An 18,348-nucleotide genomic window follows, 5' to 3' on the forward strand; every position below is an offset into this window, starting at 1 on the left:
TATAGGGACTTGGGGAGGTCATGAGCTGTTCCCGGGCGGTCTGCCATCCAAGTACTAACCAGGCATGACCCTGCTTAGTTTCCGAGATCAGACGAGATCGGCGCATTTTTTTTTTTCTTTTATTATGAAAAGATATACATTATAAGAAAAGTGGTTTACACCATTGTTATACAGTCAAATACTTCTACCATTTCGTCACAGTATCAAGTCAAAACATTTCCTTGTCCAAAAACATACAACAGTCAAATCTCCAAGTAAATCGTCACATTGTATCCAAGGCAGGCCTCTTTAAGACATTTTCCAACATTATGCCTTATACAATCTTCCCCTTCAGTTTACTCAAGCAGATCCTATAATTCTCTCTTTCTATATACAGCTCCGGCCAATCCCCCTCCGTCCTTTTTTCTTCATCACTATTTATCCTTGCTATCCATTCCATGTTCATACTGCTTTTGATTTTATTATATGTATTAATAATAGTTCCTCTTCTAATATCATGATCATCAAAATCAGCATGTCTGATCATATCGACAATTGAATGCTCTGGCAGGAGGCCAGGCATTACCTCATACATTATGTCTTTAACTTGCCTTATCCCAGCTCTAAAAAAGATAGCATTATAGAGTGTGTTATCATGATTTTACATTTTGTTATTTACAGTTTTTTACGATTGTTTACACACTAAAATAAAAATTTCCACACAATTTGCGAAATTCTACTCCAAGGAGCAAAACATCTCCACAGATTTGCACAACATTACACACAATGGGCCCGATTTACTAAAGGTTTGCGTGTGTAAAAACGTGTGCAAACTTGACAGCACCCGCAAACCAAAGTGCCAGCTGATCTACTAACAGCGTGCAAAGAGGACTGCGTCTCTCAAATGCGCAAAATAGCACACGCTATTCATTTAGTTCTTTTGCCCTGATGAATAATCAATATGGGGCGTACCCACCAGAAATCTCTAAATACTGGGAGGGAAAGATGCAAATTGGTCCATTTACCACGCGCAATGAGATTTACCAAACCTGAAAGTTTTTGCGTGGATTGTGATTGCGTCTGTATTTAATACGTTCGAAAGGAAGGTGCTAATCTCCACATGCAAAAGGAGAAATATTTTATTTGAATGTTAAATTGAGTATTATTCAGCAAAAGGTTGCCACAGGAGGCACATTCATTTTGTGATAATAAATAAATCACGTGTTTTCATGGAGAAAAAAGTGTTTCTCATTGTGCGCCTATACTTGTTCTGCAGTCATACCCCGGTGTTGTGCAGTATTCAGCACCCCTGCCGTGAAAAGCACCCCCTCGTCTGACAAAAATGATATTCTCATTCCGTGTTCTGTTCATGTTCTGTTGTCCATGTTCTGTTTAGCGTCCAGTTTTGTGTTAATGATTCATGTTTAAATGCGCTCATGGATTCGGGTAAAAAAAAAAAATCGGGTAAATGGTTATTGATGTTATTAATTAATAGCCTGGTTACTGTGTTGTCTTCCATAATATTTGTAAATATATATAATATAAACTCCTAAGTATGTGTTTGTGTGAGTGTGTATATATAAATATATTGAAGTGTCAGTGTGTTGTTTTTTTTCTTGGTCTACTTATCATTGAATATACGAGGGGGTGCTTTTCACGGCAGGGGTGCTGAATACAACAATTTGCCTCTTCCACTAATATCTCTATAACTCCAACTCCTCAAATTTCATTTTGCGCTTGCGACTATATCCTGCTTTCCATCCACTCTCCATGGCGCAAAGTTTGCGCCGCAAACCGTAAGACGCGCAACACCTCATTTAAATACTGAGGTTTGCACCTGTTATCAATTGCGCACGCAATCTTAGTTGATCACCCGCAAAACACACAACAACAGCACGCGCAAACTTTTTCAGTGCACACGCAATTTAGTACTCTTTATTTAGGATCTTAGTAAATCGGGCCCAACGTCTGCTTCACCCTTTTTGCAAAACATTACACACAGTGATTTGTAAAACTCTACACACATTTTCACACCTTAGACACAGATAAGGATTGTGAGGTTACTTTCTTGTCATTACAAAGCCCCGGATTGCCAATGACCACAATCATGAACAAATTGGATAATCACATCCACCAGGTGTGGAAGCACACATGTGCTAATTTGAAAATGCAGCACTCAGGTGTGCTATAAAAGGCAGCAGGTGAGTTGTCTTCAACAAAAATGGAAGGAGCTATAAGAAGAAGAAGAAGAAGAGTGAGAATGAGAGGGGGAGCTCAAAGAGGAGATGAAGGAGGTAGAGGAAGAGGTGAAGGAGGTAGAGGAGGAGGCCCAGGTAGAGGAAGAGGAGAAGGAGGTAGAGGAAGAGGCCCAGGTAGAGGAAGAGGAGAAGGAGGTAGAGGAAGAGGCCCAGGTAGAGGAAGAGGAGAAGAAGGAGGTAGAGGAGGAGGCACAGGTAGAGGAAGAGAAGAAGGAGGTAGAGGAGGAGGCCCAGGTAGAGGAAGAGAAGAAGGAGGTAGAGGAGGAGGCCCAGGTAGAGGAAGAGGAGAAGAAGGAGGTAGAGGAAGAGGCCCAGGTAGAGGAAGAGGAGAAGAAGGAGGTAGAGGAGGAGGCCCAGGTAGAGGAAGAGGAGAAGAAGGACTTGAAGAGTTGATATAACCTGAACAAAGAAGACGAGGACCAAATTTGACTCAAGAAATCAGTGCAACACTTATTGACCATGTCATCAACCATGGACTGACACTGATGGAAGCTGGACAAAGAGTTCCACCTAATCTCAGCAAAAATACTGTTGCGTCAGTAATTCGGACATTTCGTCGAGAAAACAGGTAAGCTAACCACACTGTACATTGAAACTGAATCTTGCTATACTTATCATCAATATTGTTTACTATGACATTTGACAGTAGGCTGCATGTGTATTTTTTTTAGATATATTTTTTTTTTACATAGGATTGAGGGTCGAGGACACCAAGGTGGAAGGCGCCCTATGTTCACTCGTGCACAAGAGGCTGGCATTGTGAACATGGTTTTAACCAATAATTGTATCAGGCTGCGAGAAATCCAAGCCAATATCATCAATGATGACCATATTTTCAATAACATCCAACGAGTCTCTCTGTCAACATTAGGTCGAATCCTCAAGAAAAATCTAATAAACATGAAGCAACTGTATCGGGTACCATTTGACAGAAATTCAGAGCGAGTGAAACATCTGCGCAATGAGTATGTGGAGGTATGTATTGTATTACTGTGGTGTAGTATTGTGCACTGCTTATAATGTTCTGGCACAAAAAATACTGTGCAATACATATCGAATAGCATCCTATTGTCTTTTACTGTGTTTCAGAGAGTCTTGCAAATGGATGCAGAAGAAATTCAACATGAATTTATATATGTGGATGAGGCTGGATTTAACCTTGCGAAAACAAGAAGAAGAGGGAGAAATGTAATTGGACACAGGGCAATCACCAATGTGCCAGGGCAGCGAGGGGGTAACATCACCCTTTGCGCTGCTATTTCACAAAATGGGGTCCTCCACCACCATGCAAATCTGGGACCCTATAATGCAAATCTAATACTTGTATTTCTTGACAGACTTCACGAGATTGTCACAGCATTAAACCAAGTGGACCAAATGCGGTACATTGTTGTTTGGGACAATGTCTCATTCCATCGGGCTGCTCTGGTCCAGAATTGGTTCCATGAGCACCCTGAATTTGAAGTCTTATTTCGTTTGCCCCTCATTCAGGCCATGGAGCAGGCCTGTGATGATATCGAAGCAGCTTCTGTGCAGGGGTGGATTCGTCACACGAGGCAATTCTTCCAACGGTGCCTTGCCAATGAAGACATAGCCTGTGATGTGGATGAAATCTTATGGCCTCATCCAGCCAGACGGAGAGATGATGAATAGTTACAGTATTCTTTTTGCTTTTGCAGTAGTTTTTTTTTTTTTTTTCAGAGTCAAAGTGTATGTACTTCATGCAGTAATTTGTATTTGTTTACGGATTGTATTTGTTTCATTGATTTCATTGTTGGTTGATTACTGTAACTGATTATGGTAAGAAATACTGTAAGTATTGAAATAAATACTTGAAATATTCAGTCTGCAGCATCAGTGTTGTGCAGTGCTTGGTAAGTTTATAGTAGGCCTATTTGTGTACATTATCCCTATATCTCAAACTGATCATGAAGAATGTTGTGGGTTTGTCACTATTTTTTTTTACATCTAAATTATCCCTTACATAACAATGTCTGGCCAAAAATCTAGCACATGCTATTTCTTAAAATTCGTTTTTTTACAAATGTGTTTTTTATTTATCACAGCAGTGTGAAACTGGCTGCAATAGTGTCTGATCATTGAGGACTGTGTTGGTTAAATGAAAACGAATAACATTTACACAAATATGTGTATATGTTTTGACTGAAGTGTGTATGTTTTGACTGAAGTGTGTCATTTTGCAAACAATCTAGGACTTTGTGAGGAACCAGAGCGGCCTCCCCACGTTCAAGGGGACAAGGCAAAACTGGAGCTGGGTGATGAGGTGTAAAAAGAACCTTGCAGATCGTAGAATGCCAAAAAATAAGGCTTTTTATGGTAAAAAAACACAAAGACATACAGGTGAAGGCAAAATCTGTAGTCTAAAAATGGCACAATGGGGCATAGCCTCTCAGCAAGCTATCCCAAATCAGCAGCCCCTCTCTGGTATACGGCTGCTGTTTTTAAACCCAGGCAGGGTGGAGAGGTTGATTGGACACAGGTGGGCTGCAATTAGCAGAACCAGGTACACCTGTGTGCTGCTCCCCCGCAGACCACGCCCAATCCTCCACTCTGCCACACACATTAAAAAAAAGAGTCAGGTGAGAAGGGGAGGGGTTGCTCACTTTCTCACACTTCCCTCCCCCTCTGGAGTCTCGCCAACCCCGTTGCGAGACAGGAAAACGGCCATTTCCTCCGGTTGCCGGCCGCTTCCTCCCGGTATCCGAAGACGCTTCCTCCCGGTATCCGAGGACGCTTCCTCCCGGTATCCGAGGACGCTTCCTCCCGGTATCCGAGGACGCTTCCTCCCGGTATCCGAGGACGCTTCCTCCCGGTATCCGAGGACGCTTCCTCCCGGTATCCGAGGACGCTTCCTCCCGGTATCCGAGGACGCATCCTGCCGGTTACAGACCTCCTCCTGGTCACCGGGTCTCCCAGACTCCTGCTGGTCACCGGGTCTCCCAGACTCCTGCTGGTCACCGGGTCTCCCAGACTCCTGCTGGTCACCGGGTCTCCCAGACTCCGCCAAACCCACGGCGTCGCTTCCCACCTCTTCTCTCCAGTTTTCAGGTGGCGCCAAAGATCCCACTCCTGACACCAAATGTGAGGAACCAGAGCGGCCTCCCCACGTTCAAGGGGACAAGGCAAAACTGGAGCTGGGTGATGAGGTGTAAAAAGAACCTTGCAGATCGTAGAATGCCAAAAAATAAGGCTTTTTATGGTAAAAAAACACAAAGACATACAGGTGAAGGCAAAATCTGTAGTCTAAAAATGGCACAATGGGGCATAGCCTCTCAGCAAGCTATCCCAAATCAGCAGCCCCTCTCTGGTATACGGCTGCTGTTTTTAAACCCAGGCAGGGTGGAGAGGTTGATTGGACACAGGTGGGCTGCAATTAGCAGAACCAGGTACACCTGTGTGCTGCTCCCCCGCAGACCACGCCCAATCCTCCACTCTGCCACACACATTAAAAAAAAGAGTCAGGTGAGAAGGGGAGGGGTTGCTCACTTTCTCACAGACTTATACAAATTGAGTGTTGTGTTTAGATACTTGTGATTATATTTTGAAAAAAAGAACCCAGTTTTCAAAATAACGTGTAAACAATTGAAAAAAACTGTAAGAAGATGGGGTTATTGATAACCATATTTATATCTGTGCTGTTATAGTCTATCTGTGGCAACAATGCAGCCCAGGCACTGAACACCTCCCTATAGAAGTCCGGGATGCCTTCGTGCATATGTTTTTTTAAAGCCCTCAAGAGACCATATTCTTCGCACTTCCCCGCCTTATGTATATATTGCCTGAAGAAACGTTTCCACGCATAATCTACCTTATCATACAAATATTTAACAATCGTCTTAATCCTAATTGCCTTCTTTTTTATTTCAATATTCACCAATTTAAGCCCTCCCTCCTCATACCCAGCCATTAATGTCTGGTGAGATATTCTCACTCCCTTACCATCCCACAGAAAAAGAGAAATGATAGAGTTTAACTCTTTCAGCACCCACTCCGGCATATCTATAGTCGCTATGAAATTTATTAGTTTTGATATCAGCAAAGCATTTATTATAATAATCTTGCCTTTTAGTTTCAAGCTTCTTAATTTCCAATAATTAATTGTTCTTTTTATTCTATTTATTACCCCCGTCCACGTATAATCTCTGGCTGCCTTCTCATTCACTCCTAGATAAATCCCCAATACTTTGATCTGGTCTTCTGCTATTTTAAAGTTGAGTTTGCACCGGTTGTTATTGTCCTTACCCACATATAGAATTTCCAATTTCCCTATATTAATTTTCGCCCCAGACGCTCTGCCATAAATCTCAAAATGGTTTATTACCACTTGCACACTGTCTGCATTCTGAACTGTTATTGTTGTATCATCTGCATATTGCAACATGGTAACCCTGCCTCCCCCCGGTAGTTCAATCCCCCTAATGTTATTGTTACTATTTATGAACGTTGCTAAGGGTTCAACAGATAAACTATATAGGAGGGAGGACATTGGACATCCCTGCCTAACAGAACGCTGTAACGGAAAGGTGTTTGCTAGGAACCCATTGCACTTGACTTGGCTCTTTGCGTTTTTGTATAGTAATTCAACCCACGTAATCATTCTATTTCCAAACCCAAACCGTTTTAAAGTGCTGAAGAGAAAGTTGTGATTGACTCGGTCAAAAGCTTTATTTAGGTCGACCCCCAAAACAATCCCTCCTTCTCCGTTCGTGTTCATATGATGAATTACATTTCTAACTGTTATTATGGTGTCGCTGATGTCCCTACCCGGTATCCCATATGCCTGTGTCGGTGCCACAATTGTATTTATTATTTTCCCGATTCTACTGCCCAATACTTTTGCCAAAATTTTGTAGTCTGTGTTTAGCAGACTGATGGGTCTGAAGTTTTCTAATTTGAGTTTGCTACCTACCTATCTACGAACTCTTTATAAAACTCGTAGGTCAGGCCATCGGAGCCGGGGCTCTTATTGGCCTTTCCACCCATTATGAGCTTCCATCACTTCCTGAGTCGTTATGTGCCTGTCGCAGCAATCAGCATGCTTGCTGGAGAGCTTTGCGGACACAGGGCCTGATTTACTAAGATCCTAAATAAAGAGTACTAAATTGCGTGTGCACTGAAAAAGTTTGCACGTGCTGTTGTTGTATGTTTTGCGGGTGATCAACTAAGAATGCTTGCGCAATTGATAACAGGTGCAAACCGCAGTATTTAAATGAGGTGTTGCGTGTCTTACGGTTTGCGCCATGGAGAGTCTGGATGGAAAGCAGGATAGTCGCAAGCGCAAAATGAAATTTGACGAGTTGGAGTTAGAGATATTAGTGGAAGAGGCAAATAAACACATTCATGAATTACAGCAAAGAAATTTAAACATTACCAAAAGAAACGCAATATGGGAGAAAATCTGCGATAGAATAAATGCAGTTGGTAAGACAAAAAGAACGGCAGATGAGGTTAAATGAAGGTGGCAAGATATAAGGCGAAGAACTAAAGAAAAAGTGGCCTTTAATAAAACTTGTGCAACCATTTTTAAAATAGCATGCAGCAGAATAAAGACTCTCTCTCTGCGTATTCTTTGATTTTGGCGATGTCGCCTCCTTGCCACAATAACAGCAGCCATCGGTGCGTAATGCTGGGCAGATTAGCACCTTCCTTTCGAACGTATTAAATACAGACGCAATCACAATCCCCGCAATAACTTTCAGGCTTGGTAAATCTCATTGCGTGTGGTAAATGAACCTATTTGCATTTTCCCCTCCCAGTATTTAGCGCTTTCTGGCGGGTACGCCCCATATTGATTATTCATCAGGGCAAAAGTACTAAAAGAACAGCGTGTGCTATTTTGCTCATTTGAGAGGCGCAGTCCTCTTTGCACGCTGTTAGTAGATCAGCTTGCACATTGGTTTGCAGGTGAGGTCAAGTTTGCACACGTTTTTACGCATGCAAACCTTTAGTAAATCAGGCCCACAGTGTCAAGTATTCTTTCCATGCACTCATCATTATTTTCCTCCTCCGTAAAGAGGCATCTGTAATAGTCTTCAACCACACTGCAGATTTCCGTAATGTCATTCACCCGGTCACCATTATCTTTTTCAAGTTCATCTATATAATTCTTTTCTTGTTTCTGTCTTTCCATTTCCAGAAAGAAAGCTGTGTTTTTTTCCCCCTCCACAGCATATTTGGCTTTGCTTCGAATAATAGCGCCATCACAATCTTCTACTTCGTATGTATGGAGCGTATGTTTTAACTTCAATAAGTTGTCCACTTTCCAAACGGCATCATTATCCGCCCTCTCTAGTTCAGTATCTATTAATAGTTTTATTTCTTTTACCCTTCTCTTTTTATAGGCATTCTTGTGCTTAGCATATTTAAGGCTTATTGCCTTAATTCCTTTTTTAACTTGTTCCCACCATCGACCCGTATCATCTAACATGCCTTGATTATCCGTCATGGCTTTTAAATATTCTCGTATCCTATGTTTATAATTATTATCCCTAAGCAAGCTATTATTTAGGCACCATACTCCCCCACCCCTCCCTCTTTCCCCTACTTTTATCGTCCCCATGAGGTTTGCGTGGTCACTTATGGTATTCAAATTATATGATAGTGTGCCGACATAGTTCATTATACTTTTTGCTACTAGACACATATCAATTCTACTTTGCTTTAGTTCACCCAATACCACTTGTCGTCGGGAGAACTCCCTCTTATCAGGGTTTTCCCACCTCCATTCATCTATAATATCATACATCCCATTCAGCATCAGCAGCTTCCTCCTAGATGCATCAGTCTTAAACATAGTGTTCTTTCATGAATCTAGTCTATCTAACCAGACATTCATATCCCCCATGATGGTACAGTTCCTCGTGTAGCAAGGCTCAAGACTATCGAAAAAGAGATTCCTGTCCTTCTCTGTGTTGGGGGCATAAACACAAAATAACTTAAAGAAAACCTTCTGCACATAAAATTCGATCCCCACCACTCTTCCCTCTCTGTCCATGTGGCGCTGTTTCACATTGGAGGCTGTATTCCTTTTAAAAAGTATTGCCACCCCCCTTGCAGTCGTAGTTCCGTTACTATAAAAAAGAAGCCCTGGCCAAAGTTTCCTTACCATTTTCACCACCTCCTCATCCCATCGTGTTTCTTGCAGACATATGATGTCTGTGCTACATAAATTGATCACCCTTTGTAACTTATTTTCTGTTCTCAAGCCATTGGCGTTTAAAGAAGAAAGACTTAACGTCATGATGAAAAAAAAGAAAAAAAAGAAATGAACAAAACTCAAGCAAAATATAAGACAAGAACCCATGGACACTATTTTTTCACAATTAACCCCTTCTTCTCTTTCGCCTTCTTCAATTTGTTAATAAATACCGCACTGAAATCTGTGTCCTCCCCCTCAGAAGATTCAAGTGATAACTGGGAGTCATCAACTGGTTCACTTCTTGCCAAGTTCTCATCCATCACAGGTGCAGAACTAGAGGAAAGACTCCCTCTGGTCCTGACTCCGCCGCCGGCTCTACCTCTTTCCAAAACCAGGATCCCCCCCGTGCGATCATTGCCGACTCTGGCGCCTGCCGGAGCAGGGGATCTGTCCCTGGGGGGAGTGGCATGGACATCGGGTGGTGGAACCACAACCACCTCCCCCCCAATATTCTCCTCCACCGACGAGTCGATTCCCTGCATCATCACTTCGTCCATGCTGCTCCCGATACCCGCGTCCTTGACTGGTGGGGCGCAGCTGCGCTGTGGCTCACCTCCGGCCTTCCGACCGCCTCCGGCTCCGCAGTCTGGGTGCCACGCCCATCCTCCGTCTCCACTCCCTCAGCCAGCAGCGTCTCCCTCTCCTGCTCCCTTTCGGCCGGTGACGGGGTCTCCTCCCGTTCATCTCTCTCCCCTGCCGGTGCTTCCTTCATCTCCTCTTCCACCTCCTCCTCCTCATCAACTTCTGCACGGAACTCCTCCGCGCACTCCGTCGCAAAGTGTCCTTGTTTCAGGCATTTATAGCAGTGGAAGTCCGGACACTCCCTCATAATGTGCCCCGGTTGGATGCACAGTCTACACACTTTGACTTGTTTGTCATGGATCACTCTAAAGTGACCCATGCCCTGTAATGTTTCGAACTTTGTGGAGTAAGGCAGCAATGATACTCCCTGCGGGCATGCGCGGATTAATGCACAGGCTTCCCTAGGCTGCAGCCTAGGGGCCCCCACGTGTGGAGGGGCCCTTGGATTGGTCAGACTATTTTTTAGAAACGTAAATACACTACAATGGTATAAAAAAAAGTGAACTCTATTGGTCCGTGGAGTGATAAACAAGCAAAAAAAGCACTGATTGGGCAAACATGGGTCACTTCTATCCAATCAGCTCTTTGATAAATCGTCTAAATGCTGTCGCCTGTCAATCTGAACGCTGATTTATGGTTCCGCGTTACACGAACGCAGAGCCTACGGCGTAGGGTACGCGGCGTTACGCACCGTATGGCGCGCATCGCCGCGTACCCTACGCGGCGATGCGAAACCATAAATCAGCCTTTACAGCGGCGAAATGTCTGACAATAAACTCAGTGGCGCTCAGAAACGTAAAGTGCAGCGGGAGAAAGAAAAAAGCGACAAGCAATTATTAAGATTCCAAAGCTAAAAGGGTATTTTAAGTCTGGTGGTTGTCACTGACAAGAAAAAAACAAGCAGATGAGACAACTGAACAGTGACAGGTTCAGAGGACGGAGACTACAGTCCGTGTTTCCAAATGTTGATATACACGAATCCGGCGACCGGTTTGTGTGTGCCGCCATCTTGCGGCGGCGCCATTGCTGCGGTGGCAGGTGTCAATCTGCCACTGCAGCGCTGTTATTGTAACCTGACGCTCTACAGCATCATTATAGCTGGATTGATGATGTTAGACAGTGGCCTTCCATAAATAATGAAGGTATCTTAAATTAATGCTGATGTTAATTTATAAATAATGATTTGTTTGAGCGATAAGCAGGAAAGAATAGAGGAATAGGGAGATAAGGGAGTGTATGATTAAACACTGTAATATAGCATATGTTACGTGTGACGTTAGCAGCGCGAAATGTAATCATTATGGAAAGGCTACGTCATTAAAAAAAACAACAACAACAACACCTGTTTATGTTTTGTTTTATTTTAGGTATCCAAGAATATTTTATTGATCGCCTGGCGTCCGATGACCAAAAAAAACGCAATTACAGGTCTCTAATTGAAGGGCAGAACTATCTCAGCTCCGGATGATACAGAATACATACATACATAACCCCAATCTTCAGATAAAACTAGTTTGTTGAGGAAAAAATATCAACTCTATTTGTAGCTGCAGAAGAAAAAATAATCTCACGAGGAAAAGAAAAATATTGCTCACGCCTCGGAGCCTCTTCACCATAATATAGCAGTCAAAAAAAAAGAAAAGAGAAGTAAGAGTAATAAAAAAGATGTACTGTATGTTGTACTATTATACAAATTTATTGAAACACATGGCGAGTCAAACATTTACCAAAGCAGCTGCCAAACACTAAACAAGGTAGTAAGACGTGGGTTGTGCAGAACTAAATCCTCATCGGAGCTCCATTCTTTAGTAGTGATTTCATATGGATCCAGACCGTTAATAATCATTATTTTCTCCATATACCGCTCCCTGGCTTCCTTGTTTAAGGTATCCCGGTAAATTCCAGTTCCTTTCCAGCAGTTTAACATCTTTTTTTTGCGTTCCGTCTGTTCACTTGGTGAAACAGAAAAGTAGTTTTGAAAGTCCGTCCCATCTTCATTCACTATCAAAACAAATGCACGTGACCGGGACAGGAGTTTTCCGATGATACAAATACATTAAGAGAGCCTGGCAGGGAGCGGAGTAATAGATCCATGGGAGCGGAGCATGGATCTATACGTAGGCCTATATGTCTATGGGCTGGAGCCATGGGGCTGGAGCGGAGAAGCGGAGCCGCCACCGCAGTAATGGCGGCCGCTCGACTTCCGGGTTTTGCTGGATTCGTGTATAGCACTGACTCTTTTTGACGTTACCTGATACCAATGCCAGTGGGGAGTGTTCATTTTCAAAAATGTTTTATTTACTGGGCTGCAGTTCTGTTACACTACTGCCGCACGCACGCACGCACGCACGCACGCACGCACGCACGCACGCACGCACGCACGCACGCACGCACACACGCACACACACACACACACACACACACACACACACAGCCACTCAGCCACATATATATACACACACACACACACACACACACACACACACACACACACACACACACACACACACACACACACACACACACAGCCACTCAGCCACATATATATACACACACATACACAGCCACACAAACATATACATACACACACACACATAGCCACAAAGACATGCACACACATATACACATATATATACACACACACACACACACACACACACACACACACACACACACACACACACACACACACACACACACACACACACACACACACACACACACACCACACACACACACACACACACACACACACACACACACAGCCACTCAGCCACATATATATACACACACATACACAGCCACACAAACATATACATACACACACACACATAGCCACAAAGACATGCACACACATATACACATATATATATACACACTGTGTATTCACACAGTGTTTCAGTGTGGCTGACACACACACACACACACACACGCATGATCATCTATATACACGCATACACACACATAGACATACACACTGGCTTGTTCACCTGCATGCTTGCTCTGTAGTTTTTGGGGTTAGGTAGCGGTAGCGGTAGCTTAGCTCCAACTGCGATCAGATCTCAAGATTTTGGTCGATTGCTGTTCGTGTTTTGGTCGGCTCCGTGCCGGTTTCGTGTTTTGTTTGTGGTTTTTTTGTTGCAGATTTCCAGTGCTTGACGTGTGTCTCTGTGTGTTCCTGCCTCCTGGATTGGCAGTGGATGTCGTCAACCCCAACCCCCCCCCCCAAAAAAAAAAAAAAATCACTGGGTTTGTATGTGTATGCATATGTATGCATATATGTATGTATATATATTAAATATAGTAATAATGCAGATATATATGCCTTTGGTTTCTACCGTCATGGTATCAATCATTAATATGTGTGCAGACAAGGTATAAAAAAAAAAAAAAAAAAAAAAAAAAAGAAGTCGGATCTCCCACTCACCCCTGACTGATGTGACTGAAGCAGCTTAGTGAGTCCTGCAGATATGCTATTTCTGTTGGGATGAGGGTTGTATGCCGCTTTACCTTGGGATGTCTGTTGCTATATCTATTGCAATTCACTATTACCTGACTGATGTGCCTGTGCCTTTTTTTTTGTTTGTTTGTAATTTTCTTTTTTTTTATTTAATTAATAATTCTCATTCCAATTTTTTATATATATATTTACTTTTTATTTTTATTTTTTGTCAATTGTCCATTTCTGGTCATTTCTGGTTAGTTTTATTTATTTTATTTATTTGTTTTCTTTTATTGTGGTTCTAGTTTTATATAGGTTGTTCGGGTATGCTGCAATACGTAAGTGACCACTGTATTTTTCTGTTGTTTTTTCCTAAAAGAAAAATGTGTGCTTAATTTGCAAAATGTTTTGATATAATTGTATACATCTGCAAAACCCAATAAAAAAAGTTAAAAAAAAAGAATATATCACGTTATAACGTGATACGTTTATTATTAGAACAATAAATTATCACGTTATAACGTGATACAGATTTTTTTTTCAGTGGTTTCTGTGGTGGCAGCACTATACGCTTCCGTAATAAATCGAGAGAACAAAAAATAAATAAATAAATCAAACAGGGGTTTCAGGAAAAAACTTTTCATAATGGCCCGGATGGGACGTCACCCCTGGTCAGACGCTCACTTCCGGGTTTTTCCATGCTAGATGGAGCGGTTCGGGTTTCTCCTTTTCTCCTGCCTGGACCCTTCTTCTCCTCCAGAAGCCACAACGACCTGCATCCGGACGCGGCGAGTCTTTAAAGGGGCCAGTCTCTAAAGGGGTCAGTAGTGGCGATGCGGAAAACTTTGCTGTGGAATTGGACCAAGTTCCTCGGCGTTGTAACAGTTCTGACAGTGTCCGCTCACGTCTTCCTGTCCTTAAGTAAACACTCAGCGGGACCCGACCCGCTTCCTGAGGAAGAATACCGGCTCATATCCCCCCTCACGTACCAGTACCTTCTCAACCAGCCGGATGTGTGCAGGGACAGAAGCCCCTTCCTGGTCCTCCTGGTGCCGGTCGCCCCCCAGGAGGCAGCAGCGAGGGACGCCGTCAGGAGAAGCTGGGGCTCCGCGGCGCGGGACGTCCTCACGCTGTTCTATGCGGGGCTCCCGCCCTCCGGCCCGCAGTCCCGCCTCCAGCGGGCGCTGGTGGAGGAGAGCAAGCTGCATGCAGACATCATCCAGATGAACTTCATGGATAATTACCAGAACTTGACTATTAAGACCATGATGATGATGAAGTGGACAGCCACATATTGCTCCAGTGCCTCTTATGCCATGAAAGTTGATGCTGATATATTTGTGAATGTTTACTACCTCATCCAACGACTTAGGAGCTCCCCCAGGTTGGGCTTCATCACTGGATCTTTGATCAGGGATGGCACTCCCAGGAGGGACCCCCAGAGCAAGTGGTATCTGGCAGAAGAGCAGTACCCTGAAAGCAGCTTTCCCCCCTACGTGTCTGGAGCTGGGTATGTCTTCTCCACGGACCTGGCCAGCAGGATCTCCTGGGCATCCAGGTTTGTGCGGATGATCCATCTGGAGGATGCTTATGTGGGCTTGTGTCTGCGCGTGCTGGGCGTCCGACCGGTGTACTCCTATGACCTGTTCCTCAGGAACCTGTTTGAAATCCAAAACCTGGCCTATGACAGGTGCTCATTTGCCAGGCTGGTCATTGCCAATGGGTTTCCACCACGCGAGCTGCTGCACGCTTGGCAGGACTTCGCTAAAGGCCACGCGAGCTGCTGACTGCATGTATTACGTGTTTCACTTTGAATTTCAGTGGAATAAGTTGCCTTCTGGAAAGAATGAAAGTCATTAGACACATAAAGTTTGGTGTATCAGGAAAAATGTGTCTTGAAGGTGTGGACAGGTCAGATTTATGAAATGTCACATCTGATTAAAAAAAAAATCAGGTAGAATTATTGTGATATGTCACAGAAACATATTAAGCTATTTTGGAAGTTTACACTGAATAATGATGTCGTTTTTTAAATAAGAACATCCCTGAGTCATTTGTGTGCTTCATTTCAACTTTACTCAAGCGGAAGTTGTTTTCTTAAAACTGTTGGATGAACAAAACAAATCATTTGATGACCCTGTGTAAACCTTAATGAAACAGGGGAAAAAAAGGTAATTTAATAGTTGATTAGTAGAATTAAGAGATCGAAAAAAAATCTCTCATTTCAGTGATTAAATGTTAAGTTTATCCAGCCTAAATGAGAGTGTATTGAAATGACGGTGTCAATGCCATCAAAGAGTCCGTTTGTTTGGACTTGTTCACATGTGCAGCAGTTGCCTAGTTGATGTATTTATTTAATTACTTTTTTTTTAGACAAAAAAAGAAAACACCCAGATTTAATAATTTCATGCTATTTGCTAATGTCTATAGTGATGCTCGATCATAGTATATGGAAGATTCTGTGGTTTTTGATTTAAAAGAAGAAACTTAATGATGTCCTCTTGACCTTTTACGGAATTGTTATATGAACCAAACGTAATGGATTAATTTAAAAGGCAATCTATAGTTGCAGAACTTTAACAGCGCTCACCTCCAAATGAGACGGACTAATGTTTCTCCTGAAGGATGAAATAATTCTTAAGAAAAAAATAGTTTTTTGCATCAGATATTTAAAATCAATTCACTTGGGATGAAACCAAAGACAGTAGAATTAAAACTACTGTGATATGCGAGGAGATGTACCAGTCATGCAGTGGACAATGTTTTCACCTTCACAGTGGCCTCCTGTGGTTCAAACCAATAACTGCTGGTTTTACTTTTCTAACACTACAAATGACAGTGGAGGGAAATGTGAAATTTGCTTTACGCATTATTTTCTTTAGTAAGTCTTTGTGCCTTTTCTGCTGCTGTTTAACCAAAGAGTCTTTCAAATGTCCTTATTCTAAGGTGGACATGAGTCACATAACGTGTGTTATGTTACCACCGGTTGGTGGGTGTTACTTACTTTTCAGGACATAGCAGTAAGTAGGCAAACAATCTGATTGGCAAGCACTTAAAATTTAAAGTTATCTTAACTCGAATAACACCAAAACGAGCAGAGTTTGTACTGCAAATAGTGCTAAAACCGTCTTTTGAAGCAAAGCCATTTGGTACCGATCATATATTTTCTGTCAGTTTTACTGTCACATTCAAAACATACATATCACATCCAAACTAGTCATGGACTTAAATCATGAGACTAAATTTGCTGATGGACACAAATGGTCCTTGTCCTTGTACATAAAAACCTATTCTTGCACGAGTTTCGTAATATCAAATATAAATATGAATAATCTACTAAGTGTATTGCGCAATTGTTTCAAATATTTCATGCTTGATTTAATCAGTAAGCTGCTATCACATGAAGCTTCAGTACCAAATCTTGTCAGATGTGCCTTTTTGTTTTTTACTTATAAATGGTAACAGCTGGTGGCAGTATGTACCAGAGCCTAAACATGCAACGTCACTCTTATGCAAATAGAGAATTTCCTTTGCGCAAATATTTTAAAAGGATACTAAGTGATTGTGTTTTTTTAGAAATTTAGCTTTTGCCTTTTGTGCTTTATACCGAAATACCTCAGATATTGACATCTTGTATTTCTGTGTTTCTTCATAATAATGTGCTTTCATAAATAAAAAGGGGCCATGAAGATATTACTGATGCCTATATTCACTAGCCTTTGCAGCTGCTCCACTAAGGAGTTTTAGTTTGACTTGCTGGAATAAATAGTGTCGCCGACCAGATCAAAATAAAGGATTTGAAAAAGAAATTGAACCCATTTTTGTGTTTATTCTTGTGACTGAAGTGGAAACTGAAATGGTACACATGTAGGTAATACATTATAAGCACCTCAAAAACTACTATACATAAAATGAAATTAAATCACTGAGGTAACCTCCTGCTCCACGTAAGGCTGGCTGTTGGTGGCTTGACAGATGAGAAGGTAAACGGCATTAGATGCTTTGTAAGGGGTGGCCTGCTGGCTGATGCCTGCAGTCCAGTTAGTGGGCTCTGAAGTAGGCGGCTGGACGGATGGCACCCTCCTGGGAAACCTGCAGGACCTACAGCAGCCTCGGGAATCAACCAGGCTGAAAACGGCAGACCACTGTTCACTTCTACAAAGGTCTCACAGCTGGCAGTACACCATCAAACTGTGTCTTACATTCCTCCCACTCTAAGACAGTCGTTGCAGAAACAGATAATATTGCATGTCGGTGATGCGTTCAATGTGTGGGTTACAGCAGTGTAAAGGGGAAATATTATGCCTCTTAAAGTGGACACAATTTCCTGACGTATTAACGTATGTGTTGACGTAATGTGACATGCTTCTGTCAAAATGCAACTCTTCCAAACAAGTTAAGACTTTGTGTAAAAGGTAAAGAAAGACAGAATGCAATGATTTGCAAGTCTCATAAACCTACATTTTATTCACTCTAACATTAAACTGAAAGAATCTCAAGAAAAATTTTGATCTAGAATTTGATGACAGCAATAAAAGAATCAATCAAAGAAGTTGGGAAGTAGTGATGCCTCTATGTCACAATGATCCACATGCATGTAGGGACTGAGAATCCCAGTTCCTGGAGTTTGGGGAATATTGTCCAATCTTGTTTGAAATGGGAAATAAAGGCTCAACAGTCCTGGTTTTTATGGTATTTCCAAGGTGAGGCAAATGCAGCATGATTGGAAGTTTGGTGGAGATAAAGATGGAGACTGCATAACTATTCTGATGTCTTGCTGTGATATCACCAATTGGTCCAAGTCTGAACTGCTCACTGGATCAAAAATTAGCAGACCTCTGCAAGCCTATCGTAACCGTATTGTGTTT

The 18,348-nt window shown here is 42.4% G+C and overlaps 1 protein-coding gene across 1 annotated transcript; it reads left to right on the plus strand.

The window, feature by feature from the left end:
• The first annotated feature begins 14,177 nt into the window (after window positions 1-14,177).
• b3galt8 (beta-1,3-galactosyltransferase 8) lies at window positions 14,178-17,289 on the plus strand. The gene has a single exon (XM_061743855.1). The coding sequence runs from the start codon at window positions 14,314-14,316 to the stop codon at window positions 15,265-15,267; it is 954 nt and encodes a 317-aa protein (XP_061599839.1). The 5' UTR covers window positions 14,178-14,313; the 3' UTR covers window positions 15,268-17,289.
• Window positions 17,290-18,348: the final 1,059 nt, after the last annotated feature.

The sequence above is a fragment of the Cololabis saira genome, chromosome 16 (assembly GCF_033807715.1).
Source record: "Cololabis saira isolate AMF1-May2022 chromosome 16, fColSai1.1, whole genome shotgun sequence".
NCBI lineage: Eukaryota > Metazoa > Chordata > Actinopteri > Beloniformes > Belonidae > Cololabis > Cololabis saira.

Bases quoted from the DNA above. Each gene is read 5' to 3' on its own strand.
- b3galt8 (XM_061743855.1), top strand. From the start codon at position 14,314: ATGCGGAAAACTTTGCTGTGGAATTGGACCAAGTTCCTCGGCGTTGTA.